The sequence below is a fragment of the Cavia porcellus genome, unplaced genomic scaffold (genome assembly GCF_034190915.1).
Source record: "Cavia porcellus strain 051 isolate PalLab524CR breed Dunkin Hartley unplaced genomic scaffold, mCavPor4.1 scaffold_2, whole genome shotgun sequence".
In the NCBI taxonomy this organism is placed as follows: Eukaryota; Metazoa; Chordata; class Mammalia; order Rodentia; family Caviidae; genus Cavia; species Cavia porcellus.
Genome location: NW_026947485.1, coordinates 8001117 through 8022511, shown reverse-complemented (window position 1 = coordinate 8022511; position 21395 = coordinate 8001117). Strand labels below are relative to the sequence as shown.

The window sequence follows — 21395 nt, the reverse complement described above, 5'->3', positions numbered from 1 at the left end:
GGAGAAGGAGGAGAAATGAGAAGACACAAGTAAGACGCAATCCCAGAGTTCTAGCTCACCAAATGTAAATCCAGGGGCAATAGGGTGGAACAGTTAAAAAGCCCCCCCCACTGGACTATGAAGTGACAACTGCAGAAATAACAAAGCAGGTGGATGAGGCTATAGAAAAAGTTAAATCAGAAATAATTTCTCAGATAACAGAGATGGCGACCATAAGGAAGGACACGCTTAGTGACTCCACAGCAGATACAGATTAAAAACATAAATAAAAGACATTAGGAAAATAATGCCCAAATAGGAAAGAAATGGAACCCATTAAAAAGATTCAAACAGATGTTCAGGAGATTAAAAATTCCATAAAAAACGGATGCAGCAGAACGAGTCAGCTGAGGACAGAATCTCACTCCCAGAAGACAGGATTGTGGCTAGCAACCACGGGAAAAAAGATTGATTAAACATACCAAAGGACCATGAAAAAAATCAACCCAACAGCTGCTAGATGATGCAAAGGAGAATAACAGAGGATTGATCAGAGTCAGTGAAAAAGTAGGAGATAGCAAAAACAATATTAAAAAAACCTGTTTGCAGAAGTAATGGCAGAAAGCTTCCCAAGCAGAGACAAAGAACTTGACATCCAGATAACTGAGGCATACAGAGCGCCAATTAACCATGCTCAAAAGAAAAAACTACACAAAGGCATATAGTCAAAGTTCTAGAAATTCAACAGAAGAATATAATATTAAAAGTTGGTAGGAAAAGAAACAACCTGTAAAGGGAAGCCCATCAGATTCACAGCAGACTTCTCAACACAAATCCTCAAGTGAAGAAGAGATTGGAGTGCAGCATTTCAGCCCCTAAAAGAAAACGACCTCCAACCCAGACTGATATACCTGCAAAGCTGTCTTTCAAAACTGAAGGAGAAATAAGACACCTCCATGACAAGGAACACCTGAGGAAATTCATGACCACCAAACCAGCACTCCAAAATGTTATGAAAGACATTCTAGGAAGAGATAATATGGGGCCAAGGATACAGCACAACAGCACAGTGCCTTTCTGGCAAGCACAAGTCTATGAGTTGGAGCCCTGATATCAGAGAGAGAGAGAGAGAGAGAGAGACAGACAGACAGACAGACAGACAGAGACAGAGAGACAGAGAGACAGAGAGAGACAGAGACAGAGACAGAGACAGAGCAAAGACAACTGCATGAACCCCAACAGGGAAAGGAAAGCAATTAAACAGAGAGTAGAGGGGGATCACCAACAGGAAAATAATATGACAAAAATAATTCAGTACACATCAGTTATAACCATCAATGTTAATGATCTCAATTCACTAATCAAAAAGAAACAGACTGGCATAATGGATGAAGAAGCAATGTCCAACAACATGTCCTGTACATGAAACACATTTAATTCAAAAAGAAATTTATTGACTGAAAGTCAAAGAATAGAAAACAATACTCCATGTGACAGGAACCCAGAAAAAAAGCAGCGGTAGCTACTTTATATGCAGACAACGTGGATGTCAAGCCAGGACTGATTAAGCAAGATAAAGAAGGTCACTACATCCTTGTAAAGGGAACAATCCAAGAGGAAGAGGTAACTATATATATATATATATATATATATATATATATATATATGTTTGTATATATCCAATACTGTGCACTCAACTATACAAAATAAATATTAACAGACATGAAAAAGCAAATAAAATAAGCACTACTATAATTGTAACTTGAGACCTGAATAGCCCACTGTCACAAATAGATCAACTAGACAAAAACTCAACAAAGAAATATCAGGCCTAAAATAAACTTTTGAATGAATGAATTTTGTAGGTGTGTACAAAATTACAGTGTTCTAGCCCACAACATCAGAATACACATTCATCTCAGCTACACATGGGACATTCTCCAAAACAGACCATATACTAGCTCACAGAACATGCTCAAATAAATGTAAAGGAATTGAAATTATTCCATGCACATTATCAGACCATAGTTCAATAAAATTGGAAATCAATGGCAAAATAAACCATAAGAAATTTATAAACAAAGGCAACCCCTTTGGGACCCCTTCAGTCTTTCTGTCAGACAGAAGCTTTTTTTCTTCAATAAATATATTCTGCTATTAAAAAAATTCATAAATACATGGAAATTAAGTAATACCCTCCTTAAGAACCAACGGGAAATTAAAGAACAAATTAGACAGTTTCTACAATTAAATGATAATGCCAATACAACATACCTGAACTTATGGGATGCAATGAAAGCAGTCCTACAACAAATTATAGTAGTGAATTCTCATATCAGAAGAACAGAATAACCTCAAATAAAAAACCTAATGTTAATCCTCAACTTTCTAGAAGAAGAAGAGCAAGTCAAAATTCACATGAGGGAGGAAATTAATGCAATGGAGACAAAGAAAAGAATAGAAAGAAACAATGAAGAGTTGGTTCTTTGAAAGATTAAATAAAATTGACAAACCTTTAGCCAAACTTACCAAAAAAAAAAGCACAGAAAAGACTCAAATCCACGCAATTGTGAATGAAAAGGGTGAAATCACCACAGACCCTGCAGGAATCCAGAAGATAACTAATGTCTATTTCAAGAATCTGTTTTCTAACAAGATGGAAAATGAAGAAGGAATGGACAGATTTCTGGATGGATATGAATTAACAAACCTCAATCAAGAAAATACAAAAAATGGGGCTGGGGATTTAGCTCAGCGGCATAAGCACCTGCCTTTCAAACAAGCGGTCTTGAGTTCAATCCCCGGTACCGATAAAAAAAAAAATAAGATATAAAAATTCTAAGTAAATCAAATAGCAATGAAATTGAAGCTGTAACTAAAAACCTACTAACAAAGATAAGCCCAGGCACTGATGGATTCAGTGCTTAATTCTGCAAGAAATTTAGTAAAGACCTAATGCCACTACTCAAACTCTTTCATGAAACTGAAGGAGAAGTAATACTCCAAACTCAAGCATTACCCTGATTCTAAAACCAGAAAATGATTCAACCAAAAAAGAGAATGATGGGCCAACCTCTTTAATGAACAAAGATGCAAACATTTTCAATAAGATACTGGCAAACAAATGCAGTAAATCATCAAGATTACACACCGTGACCAAGTAGGATTCATCCCAGGGATGCAGGGATGGTTCAACATAAGCAAGTCAATAAACATAATATACTAAGGACAAAGCCTCTATGATCATCTGACTAGAAAAACATTTGATAAAGTCCAACCCTCTTCATGATAAAAATCCTACAGAAAATTCAAATAGACTGTCTTTATCTCAATCTGGTAAAAGCCATCTATCAAAAGTATTTCACTCTGTTGTGAAATGGGTCCCCAAATCTTTTTCATCTCACAAATCTGAAACTCTGTACCCATGAAACAACTCCACAATCAGCTTTGGGCATTTCCATGAGATAGAAATAATACTTCTAATACTTCACCTAAGTGGAATCACAATTTATTTTTAATCTAAAATATTTACACTCACTGAGTGCAAGAGATTTTTGCTTTGCTTGGCGGCTTATTGCTAGTAGCCTGACCCACGTGTAGTCCATAAGAGTACCAGGGGTTTTATATGACTTAGTATTTCATAGCCCTTATTAATGATTTAGCCCTGAATACACAAACTAAATGTCATCGTCTTAAAGGATCATTCACTAGATGTTCAGGTAGTATTTGACTTGAAGTTATTTATAAAATTTTTATTTTTCTTTGAATGTTAAATCAAACAGCATAAGAAATGTGAGACGGCAAGAGGAAAGATGCACTTATTACCATCTCGTGCTGCAGAATCTATTATTACCGCATGCAGCCTCTGCTGTGTAACTCTAGTTTTCACTGAGTGGAGTCTCACCTGCATTTTGGCTGCAGTCTAGTCATTTGTGTGACCTCAGGCAAATCATTTAATTTCTTTAAGTTTAGGCATTATTATCCCTACCAGTATTCTAATTGGCACTTAAGGATGGGGATAGTAGTGGCTGCCCTGCCTACTTTAGAGTTTCAAGAGCGGGCAATAAGCCAGGCATGGTGGCACATGCCTATGACCTCAGCACTCAGGAGGACGAGGCAGGAAGATTGCTGGGAGTTCAAGGCCAGCCTACCCTACACACTGAGACCCTGCCCCCTTAAAAAGACTAGAGAATAATATATGAGAAAGCTATAAAATAGCAACTTTATGTATTGTGAACACTGGACCAGGTGACCCAGACCACACTGCTGGCATACAGGAGGCAGAGGCAGCTTTTTACAAATTCAATGCCAGCCTGGGCTACACAGCAATACCCTACTTCAAAAACAGAAAACAAACAAAACAAAACACCCCCCCAAACCGTACAGAGAACATATATTCTTAGAGAAATGTCACCCTTTCCAAACCTCTCTTCACTTTTATGTCTTTGTTCTGAAAATTTTATGTTACCCTAAGAGACTACCTCCTGTTGTTTATTTACTGGGTTTCAACAAAAAAAGTTCAGATAAAAAAACTCAACGACATTTTCCTTTTTTCCTGCAACTAGGGCTAGGAATGAGGGAGTAAGGGCCAGCCAAGGATTTCCCTCCCTTTCCCACTCCCTCTCCCTTGACTTCCCAGCCAGCAGACCTTCGGACACAGCTGAAGGGGACAGAGGCAGGAGGCACACAGGAGGAAATGACAAGCTGAAGTCAGAATCTCCGGAATGCTTTGAATCTTTACCTGTAGCTTCACATAAATGAGCTTCACATAAATTTGACTCAATGATTTATGCAAGAAGCTGGAAACGCAGGACCTGTGGGTTCTGGCCTTGAGTCTGACATTTGTTTCCTACAGGTGACCTAACCACGTCCACCCCCTGTGTTTCATTTAAGCTATCATCTAACAACGAGGCTGGCGATACCTTATTCTTTCCCAGGGTTGTAAAAAACTGAAAAAGAAAATAAAACTCACTAAGAACTACACGAGGAAAGCTAAACAACCATAGCTTTTTATGAGAGAACTGATACAAAATAGTCCAGAAGTTAAAAGTTTTAGGGGTATTACAGCACTATTTACCCAAGGGGACCAGGAAAGGGAGGCTGGGTGACACAGATAACCTCAAACATTCTTTCTGATGATTAAACACTTTTCCACTCAAACTTTCACAAAGTACCATGAAGACTTTTAAAACGCTCATTTCTTCTCAGTCCTCATGTGTGCATCTACTTACAGTGAAGGTGGCTAGAAGTAGGAAAGGAATTTGGAGAAGTGACAGAGGAGGTAGAAAAGCGAAAGGACTCAGAAATCATTCACTGTTTAACCAGTTCTTAGTTTGTACTTTCTCTAGCAAGGCTAATCGGAGAACATCGATGCTGAAATACACCTCGATGCAGCAATATATTGCTTTCTTGGAAGAGGAAACTGAAGCTCAGAGAAGTGAGGTGACTTCTCCCAAGAAAGAAATGAAGCAAGTTTCTCAACATTCTTTTCCCTGACTCGAGAGCCCATTCTCTTTAGCATTGCCCTATTCTGTTTCAAGAAAAGCAGCATTTATTTTTGGAATGCCAACCAAACCTGTCCGGAAAACTTATCAGGAAGTCAGGTTGCTCCAGGGATTTTCCCCCATGGCCACATGGGTTGTACCAGAACATCTCTACATATTGCTGCATGCCTGCTCACTGGTCATTCTTTTGTTTTTTGAGATGGAGTCTTGCTATGTTCTGGCTGGCCTTGAATTCTCTCCCTAGCCCAAACTTGCCTCCAACTCTAGATTCTCCTGCCTCAGCCTTTCATTTACTAAGATTACAGACATGAACCACCAAGCCCAGGCACTGTTCGAGTACTCAATTCCTTTATATCTTTTATTCTTTCACAAGGCTTCGGCCTGCCAAAACTGAACTCTTTTAACTCAAGGCATACACCCAACTGCTGCCCTTTAATGACCTATTCATGTAGGTTTCCAAGTTTAGATTCCTAAATGAGAAAACTGGCCAAGATCACCTTCCTGTATCAGGCCATAGGGCACTGGTCAGTTTACATGGGTTGGTCACTTGGGTTAAGCATCCGCTCAATTGTGGCAGTCTGTCACCCTGAGAATTGTGCTTCAGGTAAGTGTGCGCCTCAAAAGACTCCACTGTCAACAGCAGCAGGCTCAAATCCTTAGCCAGGCACTCAGTGCTTCACGGTGCAGTCTCCTGGCAGCCTTCACATCCACACAGAAGTTCTATTGTAAACTTCTGCTTTCTTTTATCACTTCTGTGGCCTGGTATTCTCCTTCCTCTTCAAGATCTACTCCCAGGTCTATCTCATGCTCCTCTCTCAAAACCACTCATTCTTCGAGTCACTAGCTTGGCCTCATGTAAAAGTTTCCTTAACTAAGCCACATACTTTCAAAGGAGAAGTTGCCATCCGAACACATTTCTGTATCAAAGACACTATGCTAAGCCTTTTCCAAAGACTGGAAATCCTTGGAGGTACTTAAGTTTCCCCTAACCCATAGTAGATGCCAAAGGGTTACTGAGAACACCAAACCCCTCGAGTGTTGCAAGAGAAACTTGTTAGTAAGAAGAAAAAAAAAAAAGGTTTGAAACACTTGCCCAAATCAGCCTCAATAATTAGCAGTGTTTCCCACTGTGACAGGTTTTTCAGCTAGACTTTTATAAATCACTGCCTCCTTTGTACATGCTTGGGAAACATCAAACGTGGAGACCCTCTCCATCACCTGCCCATCTCCTGCCTACCATCTCACTTCTCTCATGACTGAGAGGGAAAAGGGGTGCAAGGAGAGACACTTGGAAGTATCCTTGTGATCAAGGCCGTGTTCTGACTTTTCCTTACGTCCACTGAATTGAACCTCAGTGTATCTGATCAATAGAAATTGGCACTCTTCTTTCAACAAGTTTATGTGAGAAATTAAAACTACTCTTTCACTAATTTTAAAAATACAAAACAGAACTATCATCTCATTACATGCTCATATGTACAGTACATAAATGTACAGGAAAAGACTCGGAAACGTGCATCAGAAAGCACATACTACTTCTCAGGAGTGGTTGGTATATTAGTTTCATTATTTGAAAGAAAAGATTTTCTTTGAAAAGTGTAAATTGTCACCTTGCTACTCACACTTAGGATCTTCATGTTTTTCCTTAACTTGCATGATGCATCAAAACATCAGTAAATGCCGTATCACTAATATATCCAATTGTAACAAAATCTAGCTACTCTGTAAAAAAAAAAAAAAAATCACAGGTATAAGGACTAAAATTAAAGCACGGGTTAAATGCTTTATGTCAATCACATGACCACAAATTCATGTTCCCTAGTAGAAGGCCATATGTTTTACAGCAAGCAAAATCACTTGAGTCGTAGTTCTGACACTCCCAAGATATGTTGGGACACTCTGGGCAGGTCGCTTTATTTGGAAAAAGATGATAACGCAAATTTTGCAAAGTTCGTTCTCTTAGCCTCCCATTTCATTCTGAAGTTCAATCTCAAGGCAGGCAGCCAGATCCTCTCCAATTCAGCATGCGTGGTATGTGAAGGACGTGCTCTGGAATCCAGGAGCTCCCCCGTCGGATTTCAACCTGATTGTGCAATCAGCGTGAGTCCTTCCGCTTCTGACAGCCGCAGCACGCCCGCAGGGCCAAAGCCCCTCGCCGCCTGGGGTCTCCGAGGTAGCGACCTGCCAACCTGCGGCGATCGCGGAGCCAGACTACAGCTCCCGGCATGCCTCTCGCCCCCTCCGCCTGCCCCAGGGTCCCCGCGGGCCGGAACCGCAGTCCCAGACCCCTCTGGCAGAGGCCCTGAGACGCCCCGGGAACCTGCAAGAACCTGTCCTTCCGCCCTGGCCGGCGGCGAGTCCACAAGTTTCAACTCAAGCTCTACCCTGACAGAGAGCCGTAGGCCTTCATTCAGGAGGACAAACGTGCACCCCAAGATCCTCGGACACTCCAGCGCCCGGGGCGGGGCGCTCCCCGGAAGTGATGCCTAGTCGCCCCGCAAGCCGCGAGGTGTTTTTCAGCCACTCAGAGCGCGGCTGGGGTCGGAGGGGCGGGATCGAGGGCGTGGCCCTGGGCTGGCGGGGCGGGGCGTCGCGGCGTCGCGCTCGGGGCGGGGCTGCCGCGCGGGGCCGCGCGTCTGGGTGGTGGCGGGGGTGCGTCCGCGGGGAGAGGCGGCCGCGGCTGCGGGCGGGAGGTGGGGGAAGGAAGCACCGGGGAGGGGGTAGGGCGGGCGGGGAGCCGTGTTCCCGAGGCGGCGGCGGCGGCGGCGCGGGCGCGGGCGCAGCAGCGGGCGGCCGAGGCGGGAAGGGAGGATGGAGCCGGCGGGAGGCTGGGGCCGGCGCTAGCCGCAGCGGCGCGCCCCGGGCTGTGGAGAGCGGCGGCCGCTGCTGGAAGTTGTGGCGTCGGGAGCCGCCGCCTGGCGCGGCGGGGAGGAGGTGGAGGGAGCGGCCGGGGCCGGCGGGGGTCGGGCCGGGCCGCGAGCTGGGGAAGCCGGAGCGCGCTCTGCGGCGGGCGGGCGGGCGGCGGGGGGGACGCGGGAGGATGGAGCAAGTGGAGATCCTGAGGAAATTCATCCAGAGGGTCCAGGCCATGAAGAGTCCGGACCACAATGGGGAGGACAACTTCGCCCGGGACTTCATGGTGAGTCTCCGCGGTGGCAGGCGCGGGGCTCGCGGCCCCGGCCTCGGCGCTTTGTGTGCGCGCGGCGCTGCGCTGCGCTGCGCGGTGAAGTGGCCCGCGCGTACCCCGGCCCCCGCCCGCGACCACCCATTGTCTGGGCCGGGCGGAGGCGCGAGGTGCAGGCCGGGCGGGGGTCACCGGCGGGGGGCGCAGGAGCAGGGGGCCGTGGTTGGCACGCACTCCCAAAGTCCGTGGGCTCCAAGTGGCCGAGGTAGGACTCCTGTCGTCCCTCATTCTTAGCGATCGTCCCCTGGGGACGCCTCCTCCAGAGGGACTCGCAGGGCTCACCCAGTTCCCATTCACCCCCCTCTTCCCACCTCTAACCTGCCGGGACGCAGGTTCGGGGTGGCCCTGGGGTCCACGCCACTCCAGGTAGAGGTGGTCCCGGGAGGTGGGGGCTGCCCTTGCAGGAAGCGGACTCCGGATTCCCTCGGGGATGTTGCCGAAGGGGATGTGACTATGACTTCCTATCCGGGGTGGGGGTGGGGAACTCGGGAACAATAGTCCTGGTGGGGCGGAGGCGAGATGCAGGCTGAAGCCCTGAACTGGGAGATAACCTTCCCGGCCCCCCTCTGCTGCCTCCCGCTTCCGCCCTCCGCGCTCGCCGGCCGGCCGGCCGGAGAGAAGCCGGGGGTGAAGTCGTGCGGGTGAGAGGGCTCCGACCCAGGCGGGGGACCCGCAACCGACTTCCTTCAGGGCCCCCCTCTTCGCCCCTTGTATTTATCTGCTGGACAATGTTCCCTCTAGGGTTGTTTCCCGGCTTAGAAGGAGGCGGTGGTTGCGGCTGCCTCTCCTACGGATATTGCGCAAGACCGGGGCGTTGGAAACCCTGGAGGTCTGGGGAATGGAAAAGGAAGCGGGACTTTGGGAAGTGGCTGCTCCTTAGCCGGGATTGAGAATGAGAGCTTGACTAAGGAAAAATTTGCTCCTGGGAAAGGTCCACCTCCCAGGACTGTCACTTAGCTCTCAAATCCGATCGTGGAAACATATGCAGTAAATGTCGGTGAAAAATGAATGGGTCCCCGACGTTGTTTCAGACCGCAGTTGTCTGCGTGTAGTTGAAACGACTTTTGGCATCACGAGAGTTCTTTACATTTTAGAAGCGACTTCTGCCTCCTAAAGCTTTCAGTTGTTAACCATTGAAAATTACGGTTCCTGCTCCTGTAATAGTACCTACTGTTGAGGTTTGTTAGTCCCTCCTCCCAGATCAATAAATACCGGACCAGAGTAGGGTTTTGTTACTATCTCGTGAAGTCGGAAAAGTGTAGATAATCCAGCTGTTCGTCGTTTGACCATTTCTTTTGGTATTTAGTTTGTATATTTTGTGAAAAATCACTTTTTGAATCTGAAAAGGTTGAGGAGGGTATTTTCTCTCCCTGCTGCTGAGAAATTTGACTTAATGTCTTTCCACCGGTGTCGTTTACAATAAAGGGATGAGTCTCTTTTAGTACCCTTCAGCAAAGGTGGGAAAAATGCTCCAGTATTTAAGGGTGCTTAAAATTGGTGTCTTTCAGTCATATTTTTGTTCCTGTGTGCTTTGCTCAGTGTCCAGGAGTACTGTTTGGTAATGCAGGCCTTTGGGACAGGTGTTTAGGCTCTGGACTCCTCTGGAGGAGCAGTAGCCTTAAGGTTCCTGCTTGGTTCATGCTTTGGGGGTGAGTCAGATTTCCTGTTGGAGACCTCGGTTCTCAAGGACTGAATGAGTTTCCTTTTAATCCTTTATTCCTTGGTATAGCTAGTTGATGCTTATTGGAGATTTGATGACTGCAGCTACTCTTTTTAAATAGTGCCTGCCTTTATTTCCTGACTGGTTAAGAAATAGCTATAATTACAACTGCCTGTAGTTGGTGCTGCTTTTCCCTGGACTGCAAGGTTGGAGAGCAGCTATGTCCTCCTGTCAAGGAAAGAAAATAATCAGCTGATATAGTGTACCTGTTCTGATATTCTTAAATTCTGATACAGATTAAACATTTATTTTAAAATCTTAGTATTTTAGAATAGCCTTAGAGATGATTTAGCTACTGTAATCCTGTTCCATTATAATGTAATAATGCCATTTCAGATTTGGAAATTAATGTTTTTAAGGGTTCTAAACGAGCATAGCTACACAGTTATATTTTTATTTATTTATCGTGGCGCTGGGAATTGAATTCAAACACAGGACCTCGTCTATAGTAGGCAAGGCTCTGTATTCTACTTAATTTAAGCTTAGATTTTGATAATCGTTTCTCATTTATCACTGCTTTGTAAAAATTTTTAGTGGCTGTACAGTATTTCATCAGGTGACTTATATTTTAACCATTTTCTTATGGTGAATGTGTAAGCCATTCTGTTGTTTGTAATGTGTAATACTGATTGACATTTGTGCATAAAGGTTCTATATTTTTTCATTATTGCCTACTCTTTCCAGTACTAGAAATAAATGCAAGGTGAATAGATTATGGACATTGAGTATCTGTTTATAAGTAACTTTTTGGAAAATTTTTATACAGCTGTCATTAATGTGTGTCATAGTATAATTAGCTTTATCTTTCTGTATGGTTGAAAGATTATACCTTGCTTTAGTTTTAATTCCTTGATGAATATTGAGGCCGGAAACTTTTCCGCCTATTATTAACTATTCTGTAAGTTATCTTGGCCATGGCCTGTTCCATCCTCATTCTCTCAACGGTAGCATTACTTATTATGCTAAAATTTTCAACAGATCTAGAACTTGTCCTTTTTTAAATCTCAATGTAGTTTTTACAGTTTGGCAGACTGATCATGGTAAATGAGCGAGTAGAATAGGTGACGGTCGCTCATGTTTGACCGAGCTGGGTTTCACTTCCTGCAGATTGCTGAGGTGGCTCTGGGAAAGGTGTCCTCGAGCCATGCTTTGAGAACCAACGAAGCAGTGTACAGGGTAAGGTTGTGAAGGATCTTACACTTCTGCAGTTAGATTTTTCTGGAGCCCCACAGTGGTTGTGGGACCGCTTTGCATTGGGATAAGTGAGGCAGTGCTCCTGTCCAGTTCTCCCCTGCCTGCAGGCCTTTACCTAAATCACTGAGCAGGCTCTGGTGGAGGAGCTGAGGGGCCCTACTCTGGGTTTCTGGAGAGGCTGAGCACTTTCAGAAAGGTTCAGCAGGGTCACGTTTTAGAAAGGAGATTCTGATGGCTGTGCAGACTGGGAACTTCGGAAACTGATAAAACATAGCAAGTGAGACCACAGAGCCAGGACTGAGCAGTCAGGGAGAACAGAGTAGGTAAGGACTGAGAGAAGTCACAGTGAGTAGTGATGAGAAAGGCGAGTGGCTTGGCACCGTCTCACTCCACTAGCAGGTGCCATGTGGTAGGGAATGGAGTGAGGAGCAGCACGTGGGGAGGGTAAAACACGACTGGGGGAGGTTGCAGGGGAGAAGGGGACGTTCACTTTTAGCCCTGTTGAAATTGGAGTGCCTGGAACACCTTCAGAATGCAGAATTTGGGCTGCTAACAGGGTGGAATTAAGGATTTCTGTGTCTTCCCTGTGTGCACAGAGGAAGTGGTTGGAAGCATCTGAATGAATAAGATTATCTGACAGGCATCCAGAGTGACCTGTGTCCTGAGAAGATGTGGTCAGGTCTAGGGAGAAGAACCAGAGACAGCAGAGAAGCCCTGTACAGAGTTCAGGCAGGCGCTGTTGGCGGGGATCACAGTGCTGGGAGGGCGCCCCGCTAGCCTGAGGAGCAAGTTGGCAAATGGAAAGAACGGGTTAGGGTTAGGGTAAGGGAAGAAGCCAGATGACAGTGGCTTGGGGAGGAAACAGGCCATGTGTACACACATTGTCTTTCTGTCTAACTTGATATTCAGGAAGTTGATGTTGAAGCAAGAAGACGCAGGTTGCAGGTCAGTTCCCCTCCCACACTGTCTGTTTAGAAAAATGAGTAATGGAATATTTTCCTAATTATTTCTTATGTCTGTGTATGTCATCTTTTATAAAATGGTCAAGAATAGTAGTTTTAAAAGGCAGAAAGAAGCTTGTCTTATTGCAGTAAAACTTCTAAACTCTTTGATTCAGTGGTTGGACGTGAAATGTTAGAAAATGGGCTGGGGATTTAGCTCAGTGGCATAAGCACCTGCCTTGCAAGCCTGTGGTCGTGAGTTCGATCCCTGGTACCGGTAAAAATACAAAAAAAAACAAACAAAAGAAATCTTAGAAAACAAAAAAGAGAGAAGATGGAAAGCCTGGAAGAATCTTACATGGCAGAAACCAGATGAATACAAAACTTTTCATCATTAATGTTGTGGATGGTAGGTGTGTGTGGTGGCGGTGGGGTGGGGATTGAACCCCAGTCTTTACACTTAGCTCTCCCTCCTCCCCCCAGCTTTATTTATTATTTTGAGACAGGGGTTGTTGTTTTAAGTAAGTAATGGCTTTTTGAGAACTACCATGCAGTGTGTTCATAGCCGATGGTTTGATGGTTTTTAGTACAGCGGCAGGAGTGTACAGCCATCATGGCAGCAAGGGACCCTGTAACGGACCCTGTACTCATCAGCAGTCCGTCCCCACCGTTCCTGCTGTGGGCAACCACTAAGCTGCCTTCTGGCTCATCTGGACATTTCCCAGAAATAGAATCATATTTGCTGCTTTCTGCCTCTCCTTCATAGTATTTTTAAGGTTCGTTCATTTTGTTATATGGGTCAGTAATACTTTGTGTTCCTGCTTTTTGGCCATGACTTGTGTTTTGAGATACTGAGGACTGGATCCAGGGCCTCTACACTGAGCAGTAACCCCAACCCTTTGTTCCTGTGACCCAAGACCTCACTGAGTTGCTAAATTGTCCAGGCTGGTTTCCAACTTGCTAGCCTGCCTCAGCCTCCCAGAGCTCTGGGATTATAGGTGTGGCTTTGGCCCTTATTAATAATGCCATGGACATGTATTTTATGTGGAACTCTGTTTTCAGCACTCTAGGAGCAGGATTGCTGGGCTGTTTGGCCACTGAGTGACTGGCGCAGATTAGCACTGCCACACACTGCCCGTGCCCACCAGGAGCGTTCGGGTTTGGGGTTGTCTGTGTCTGTAGGTGTCCTTGTGGACATGGCTGTGGTACTGCCTTGTGGTGGCTTCTGGGGCTTTGTCTGACTGACCTGTCTTTCAGAGCTAGATAGGAACCACTTCTTAAGTCCTTGCATTTGAACTTGGTGCTTTTCTAGTTGTTCAGTTAGGGTTTTACTGCCCATCTGAGTGCTTTCCTGTTGTTTAGTTACAGTTTTCTCCCCATCCTTTCATGAATGCTTGGTCAGGCTCATTTACATTTTAACTTAAAACTTCAAAAGTGGAAAAGAACTTTTAAGGAACTCTCTAGACTTGTCTCACTAGATGGCACACTAAAATTTACTTCATTTACTGTATGTGTTTTCACGATCGGATCTGAGAGCTAAGTGACAGTCCTGGGAGGTGGACCTTTCCCAGGAGCAAATTTTTCCTTAGTCGAGCTCTCATTCTCAATCCCGGCTAAGGAGCAACCACTTGTAGTCAACTTGTAGAATCTTTACTGTATTTTCAAAATGCTAACTTTTTTTCTTTACTATGTAGTATGGAAAGTTTTGAAACAGTAAAATTGGAAACAGAGCATCTCTAGAGTTCATTTTCTTGTGTATACATTAATTGTGTGTGTGTTTCTGTAGCACTCAGTTCATTTGATTCATAAACATTTACATTTCCGTTTTCCTCAGAGAGAAAGCCTGTAAGCCTGGCCATCTCTGGCCTCCTTGCCGAGTGTAGTGCCTGGCGTTTGCTAGGTGCTCATGTCCACTGCATGAGCAGAAATCGAAGGCGAGGGTAAGGCCGCCAGACAGAAAGCTCTGTTGGTCAGGTGACTTCAGAGAGTACAAGGGTTCCCGTCTCAGACCAGTGTGAGAAGCGCTGCGTCCCGCCTACACACAGGTGTGCTGGTACACCTGTCGCTGGCACTCACTGGAAAAGCTAGCCTGAACTCAGACCTTTTGGGGTGGGATGATCTTATCAGGCAGTGTCTTCTGTGGACACGTGAGTCATCATGCTGAGCTCACCTGTCCCTGGACACTGTGTGGTATGCATAGGGTTCAGGGTCCACCCAAGGTGTCCTCTTCCCTGGCACGTGCCCTGCCAGCCATACTTGGGGAGCACTTTATTAATAATATCTAGGTATCGTGTCACTGTCCTCCCTTCAGAAATCGTGAGCTTGTGGGTTTTGCCCCATCCAGTTAGGTATCACCTTCCCTTTCCTAAAACACCACTTTCAGTTGAGGGCTCCTGGAGCCATGGAAACCATGCTGGTACAACCAGGGTGCTTTTTAATACAAGTGTGTAGGTCTGCATTGGAAACACGATTTTATTTTCATTATCAAAAATAAAACTTTAAGGGCCAGGAAATAGTTCAGTTGCACAGTGCCTGCCTACCAAGGTCATGAGTTCAATTTTGGGTACCCCCCCAAAAAAAAACAACTTAAAAAAAGTCCCGACTGGGGCTATATAGCTCAGCAGCATAGCACATGCTTGGCAAGTGTAAGGTTAGAGAGTTCAACACTGACTGCCAATTAACCAACCAGTCAAGCCTCATGATTCCCTGTGCTGGCCATTAAGATTATTGGAAATTTTAAATGCTGAAGCTACCTCAAAATACTGGATCAAAGGTCAGCTGTTTTTTTCACACTATTTATATCTGCTTTTGAGCCCAGTTTTGATGGTCTGGTTTTCTTTTGTCCCTTTTCCGTAATATTATCGCTGCCTTTAGTTGAGAGACCTACAGAACAGCCTATATTATGTAACTTGGAATCCAGAGCTTCCTAACCTTGTCTCACATAACCTTTCCAGTGTCAAACTCCCGTACTACACAGTGTATATTCCCTGTTCCCTCCAAATGAAGCTGCTCCTTGTCCTTGAGTGTGCTCCGTAGATGAATGGAATGTTGTGTCTGTGCTTTCACTGTTGTATGTTTCATATTCTCTTCTTAGAAAACTTTCCTTTTGTTTACAGACTAATACTTTGAAGATCAGAAAACTAAAAATTTAGAATGACTTTACCATGTTTACTTAAAATTAAAAATGAAACTCACTTTCTGGGATAAATATTTTAACGAAGTTTATCTTAAAGTTTTTGTTCTCCATTGTATAATATGATTTTTAATACCATAGTAAAAGGAAGCCTTTTCTGAAATCACATGAAAATATTTTTCCATTTGTATAAATAATATGGCGTCTGTGACTGGCTTATGGTAGATAAAAAGAAAAAATAGAGTAGACATTGGGCTTTTCCTGGGAAATTTGGAATAAGGTTCAGGTTCGATCTTCAAGGTTTTGGGATATCTAGAATGTCCACATTTTCCTGTGGTAACTTTTCCAGATGTATTCTGCCTTTTTTTATTTAACAGTATGTGAGTAATGACCCTGACATATTCAGAAATTTGTCCTTGTTATTTCTGGTCACCACCATCCATCCAGTCATCCAGGTGATACTTTTCGAGGTACTGGAATGTCTTCCATACCCCAGGCACTGTTAGATTCTGCGATTGAGCATGTGGCTCTGGGAAGTACCAACTGAACAGACTTGGGAGAACCAGCAGGAAGCTATGCCGTGGGGCAGGCGGATGGCCTTACAGTAGAATCTGTGAATCCTTTTAAATACTATAAAATATTGTGCTATCTGTACGAGCCTGATTTGGGAGGAAGAAGATTTGTAGCTTTTAGATTGTCTAGGATGTGGGTCCCAAAAATCTTAGAACCTCTAGGCTGGTGGAAAGATAATAATACGCTGCTCCTGCCGTGATTATGAGTGAGTTGTTTGGAGAAATTGAGGCTACAAACAAACAGCAATTTCAGAGACATGAGGTAAGGCCTGAGGGATTTAGATGAGAAGAGCAGGGCGATATACAAAATAAGCAGACACCCAAATAATAGTCCAGATAGATCACTTTTAAATGATGCATTTGCATTTTCCGAGATAACTCCCAAGATTTTAAGACGATACACTTGTGCCCAGAACCAAAGTGGAAATGGAGAGCGTTTGCAGCTCATGGTACAGACACACGGAGAGCAGCTTTCTGCCTTCTCCTACCTGTGGGCCATGGTTTTACCCCTGACCCAAACCATTCCGAAATTAAGGAGCTTGTGAGGTCTTTGCACTTAGAAAGATGGCAGAGTTGAATCTGACCCAGGACATGAAATGAAAGTTTTTCTATGACATGATATTTTGTAGGCCAGCATTTGTGCTCTTATGAGAGGAAAATAAAGTGGAGTATAAATATCCTGATGGTTACAGAAGTTTTCTATCAGTGTTGGGTTTTTCTTCCCAGCATTGGGACTGGACCCAGGGAGTGTGGAACTACGTCCCCAGTGCCTAGGACTTGGAAACAGGATCTTGCTGCCTTTCCCAGACTCGCTCAGACTTGTCATTTTCCTGCTTCAGCCTCCCAAGTAACTGGAACGATACCCAAGATAAGCCACTTTGAAAGAGCAGCGTTGTTTTGGCACACGGGTTATGGGTGTGCATGGCCTCGGAGCTGCAGTGAGACCGATCTCCTGGTGCTGATGTGGAAGGGGTCCACAGTTCCCTCTGCTTGCGTCCGAGGGCACCAGGCTGGGCATCTGGCTCTGAGGTGTGATCCACTAGGGACATCCTAGGTCCAGACGGCCACTCCCACCTTCTGTCAGGAAAAAGCACAAGAAGTTGTGTGACTTGAGCTGTTTTCTCAGCTCAGAGCAAGTCACTTCTGAAACTCGAACGTTTCTTTGTGGAAAGTAGAAAATGAAGTTTGCCTATTAGCAGCATATTTATGCTTCCTAAGATTTAAATGATAATCTTTCAGTGTTCAATTTTGGGACTCTTTTGTGAGGAAATACGGTTTTACAGATGAGTTTTATCAGTGCTTAGTCACGTGTGTTCACTTTGCAAATATATATCCGGGTGCATTGTTCAGATGGATCTAAATTCATGCAGGAGATAAGCCTGTGTCTCGCCTGGAGGCCCTCCCATGGAGTAGCGCCTCAGCCGGGGTCCCGCTGGCTCTCCTGTCCATGTGCTCATCTGTGCCTAGGATTCGGCAACCTGTGCTGAGAAGGATTAGAGATAGCTCGCATGTTGTGTAATGTAGAAATTGCCTATATTTATGTCTCCTTGTTTGTTGTTACAAATAGATCATACACATACCAACGAGGAACAAAGTAGGCAAATAGTAATATGATTTTGCAGCTGACGTAACTGATTATGTTCAAATACTTTTCTGAACTCATTCACAAGAATTATTAACTAGCACAACAGGGAGACATTTTTAAAAATTAATTTAGTAATAGATTATTAAATGAAAGATGTGGCTTTAATACCTTAATGTACCAGATGTTTGGATCTTTTTACTTTACAAACACACAGTTTGAAAGACCGACAGTTTCTCTGTGAAAGTGCACTCAGGATTTCTTACATTCCATGGTAAGATGAGGCTGAGGGTGGCTTTCTTGAAAGAACGGTTAGGTAGCGTCGGCAGTTCTGCTGTGTAGGGCCGCTGCGCTGAAATCACGTCTGCAGTGGTTACCTCGCGGCGTGTCCAGACCCCTCCTCAGCACTCGGCTCCGTCGATGACTTTTTATTTTTTAAGCCCTTTCTTCCCAGGATGTTGAGCCTGCCTTTCTTGCCTGTCCTCTGAGCCTCTCTGTTCTTGCACACGAGAGGCACCGTGCTCTCAGTTCCTCAGGGGGATAAAATTGAATACTGCAATACTTAGAAATACTAAAGAGCCTGACTAATCTTGTAAGACTGATTACAGTGACATGAATTATCCTAATGCTACTTAAAATTTTGGAAAAATAGTATCTTCTCATAACCTGTATGCTTGTAGTGAGTGGTGGATTATTTTTAAAGTATTTTTGGAAAAGGAAAATCTAAACTAGAAGTATAGGATGTATATTTAACTAATGCATTTAATTTTCTGCCATTGACTTATTATCTGCCAGGCTTTAAGGTGCCACTGTATTTTCAAATTTGTTCCAAAATGGCCTAAGTATCTTTCTTTTCTCTTTTTTTCTCTCTCTCTCTCTCTTTTTTTTTTTTTTTTTTTTTTTTTGTCTTTTTCTTTTTTATTGGTACCAGGGATCGAACTCACGACTGCCTGCTTGCAAGGCAGGCGCTTATGCCGCTGAGCTAAATCCCCAGTCCTTTCTTTTTCTCTTGAGACAGGATCTTGTTATGTAGTTCAGGCTGACCTTGAACACACTGTGTAGCCCAGGCTATTCTTCAATTTCCAGCAGCCCTCCTGCCTCAGCCTCCTGAGTGGGATTACAGGTGTGCACCACCATGCCCAATTCAACACCTGTTTTAGCACCTGTTTTTCTGGTTGTTAAAGAAAATTTCCAAAGTTTTTATTTTAAAATGAAATGTGAGTCAAATTAGATATATAAATTGTAAGTTTTTCTTCTAAAAATTGGGAGATAAAAGAGGGAGAAATAATGTTTGCTACAAGTGGGCAGGAATATTAGTTATAGGGATTGATGAAGGGATTTGTATGTGGGCAGGTAGGAGAAATGAAGTCTCAGTGGTGTGTGTGAGTGTCCATCATTGTGGTGGGCACTCAGCGATGTGGATTCTAACTGCTGCTGTACCTGGTTTAGGCCAGGCTGTTTCCTTCTGTGTAGCCGTGAACAAGTGATTTAAAGTATTCTCAATCTTAACTTCTTGGAATATTTTGTAGTTAAAATTGGCAGTATGCATACAGAACATACTATGAGGTAATCGGAAAAGAAGAATTGCGAATGTGGAGTGAGGCGTGAAATAGGCTCCAGGGAAGGGCAGCTGCTGTCCTCCTTCTTTGGGATTATTTTGACGGTTGAGACGAGAATAATGCAGTGTCGTGTATGTATCTAAAGAGACTGTCACGGGTGGTGGAATACGCAAGCAAGGAAACCTGGTTTTATTTCAATGTGCCTGTCTCTGTTTTAACCTACGCTGTTGTAAGAATGTTATTAACTCTTACTTAGGCTCAGAGGACAGGTTGGGGCAGGCGGGACCTGCGATCCGCTTGGGAGGCTGGTGGTTTGGTGATCAGTACTGGCCAGTCTCCTGGATGTCCAGGCTCTGGCCCACTTGGTGTCGTTTCTGTAGCATTTTCCAGTGTTATAAACATGCTTTGATTTAACAGTTGGGAGACATTTTCAATGCACTTTCCATTTAGAAAAGTGAAAGTCTGGTTCCAAGTAGATTGTAGGAGCAAAGCAGTTGGTAGTCTCTGTACTGTCCCACAGAATACATTTGAAAACAGTTACCTGTGTTTCCTAGCCCCTTTTCATTCATTAGATGTTTTCAGTACCCTGAACCACGCCTCTGTGACACAGCGCGGCCTCCAGAACGTGGCATCTAGAAACCTAACTCCATTCTCGTGGAAATCTCGGTTCTGAAGGACACAGTACATTTTCTGATCATGCATATTTTTTAAACTCAGAACATGTTTTTTATTCTTTATTTTTCCAGTACTGGGGCCGAACCCATAGCTTTTCACTGAGCTATAGCGTCATCCCTTTTAAGATTATTTTTTTGGTTTTGTTTTAATTTGATTTGTTTTTTTAAAGACAGTTTCTGGCAAAGTTGACCATTTTGGGCTCAAATCTGCAGTCCTCCTGCCTCAGCTTCCCAGTGTAGATTGTAGGTATGTTACCATGCCCTGCCATAATATTTTAATATTAGAATTTTGACATTCTACATTGTTTCATTAGCAACTAACCTTATAAGGAATAATACTACTGATTTTATTTTACAATGAAAAAACTGATCCTGAAAATCAGGACTTACTTCTCAAAGTCATGGTCCTCAAACTCATGTTTTTCTAACCCACATACAGTATTAAGGAGAGACGTGTCCAGAGGTCAAGAAAATGTGTATTTCTTCCTGCTTCATTGAAGACATTCTTCAGAGGAGCTCCTCGCCCAGGCCTGGTGATGAAGATTAATGACTACTTAGGAAACTGATGCCCCTTGCCTTGATTTGCTCTAAGTTGCCAGGTTTAACCCTCCGTTGTCTTTGTACCATTAGTGCAAATGTCAACAGAGTGCAAACACAAATGTCTTAGTGTTTTTTTAAAAATCCTTTTGAATTTGCAGACCGCAGGAGGGAAAGGCCTGCCATCCTGCTGGGGGTTCTATTAGCAGTGCATCTTTTGTGAGTAGCTCCGGAGCACAGGGTTCGACAGGCTGGGAGAAGGTGTGTGGGCTGTGTAGACCTGAGGTGTTTCTGTACCCACTTGCCCCCACCGGTGTAGTACAGGCGTGGGCAGTGCTCAAACCGAAGGGGTGGCCCTGTGTTCAAATAAAGGAAGTGTAGAAATGCAATCAGTAGCCCCCAGCTGCCCGGGCACGTGGTGTATATAAAAAAGGGCGGCAGCACAGGAGAGGGGAAGGCTGGGAACAGATCATGAAACACCTGGCTTGTGTCGTAGGTTGGGCTTTTCTCTGCTGCTGATCCTCATACTTTGATTTATTTATTTTTGATTTCCATACTTTTGACCTCATACTTTTTGCAGTAAAAAATGCTGACTATTATGGAGATTTAACTCAGTGGCATAAGCCCCTGCCTTCCAAGCAGACAGTTGTGAGTTTGATCCCCGGTACCGATAAAAAGGAAAGAGACCAAAAAAAAAAAAAAAAAAACGTTGACTATGTGCCTTCTTCATATGCATTAATAAAAAATATATATGCATTAAAATATATATATATGCATTAATGTATAAATTATACTGTGTGCTGCCATACTAAAATA

The 21395-nt window shown here is 44.0% G+C and overlaps 1 protein-coding gene across 4 annotated transcripts in view; it reads left to right on the top strand.

The window, feature by feature from the left end:
* The first annotated feature begins 8225 nt into the window (after positions 1-8225).
* Ptpn12 (protein tyrosine phosphatase non-receptor type 12) overlaps positions 8226-21395 on the top strand; it is a 77075-nt gene continuing 63905 nt past the window's right edge. For 2 of the 4 annotated variants that reach the window (XM_063237592.1, XM_063237585.1), the window contains exon 1: positions 8228-8622. In XM_063237592.1, coding sequence (XP_063093662.1) covers positions 8524-8622 — 99 coding nt within the window. In that variant the 5' untranslated portion in view covers positions 8228-8523. Of the gene's footprint in view, positions 8623-21395 lie in introns of all 4 variants that reach the window. The other 2 variants (XM_063237593.1, XM_063237596.1) reach the window with 2 other exon arrangements.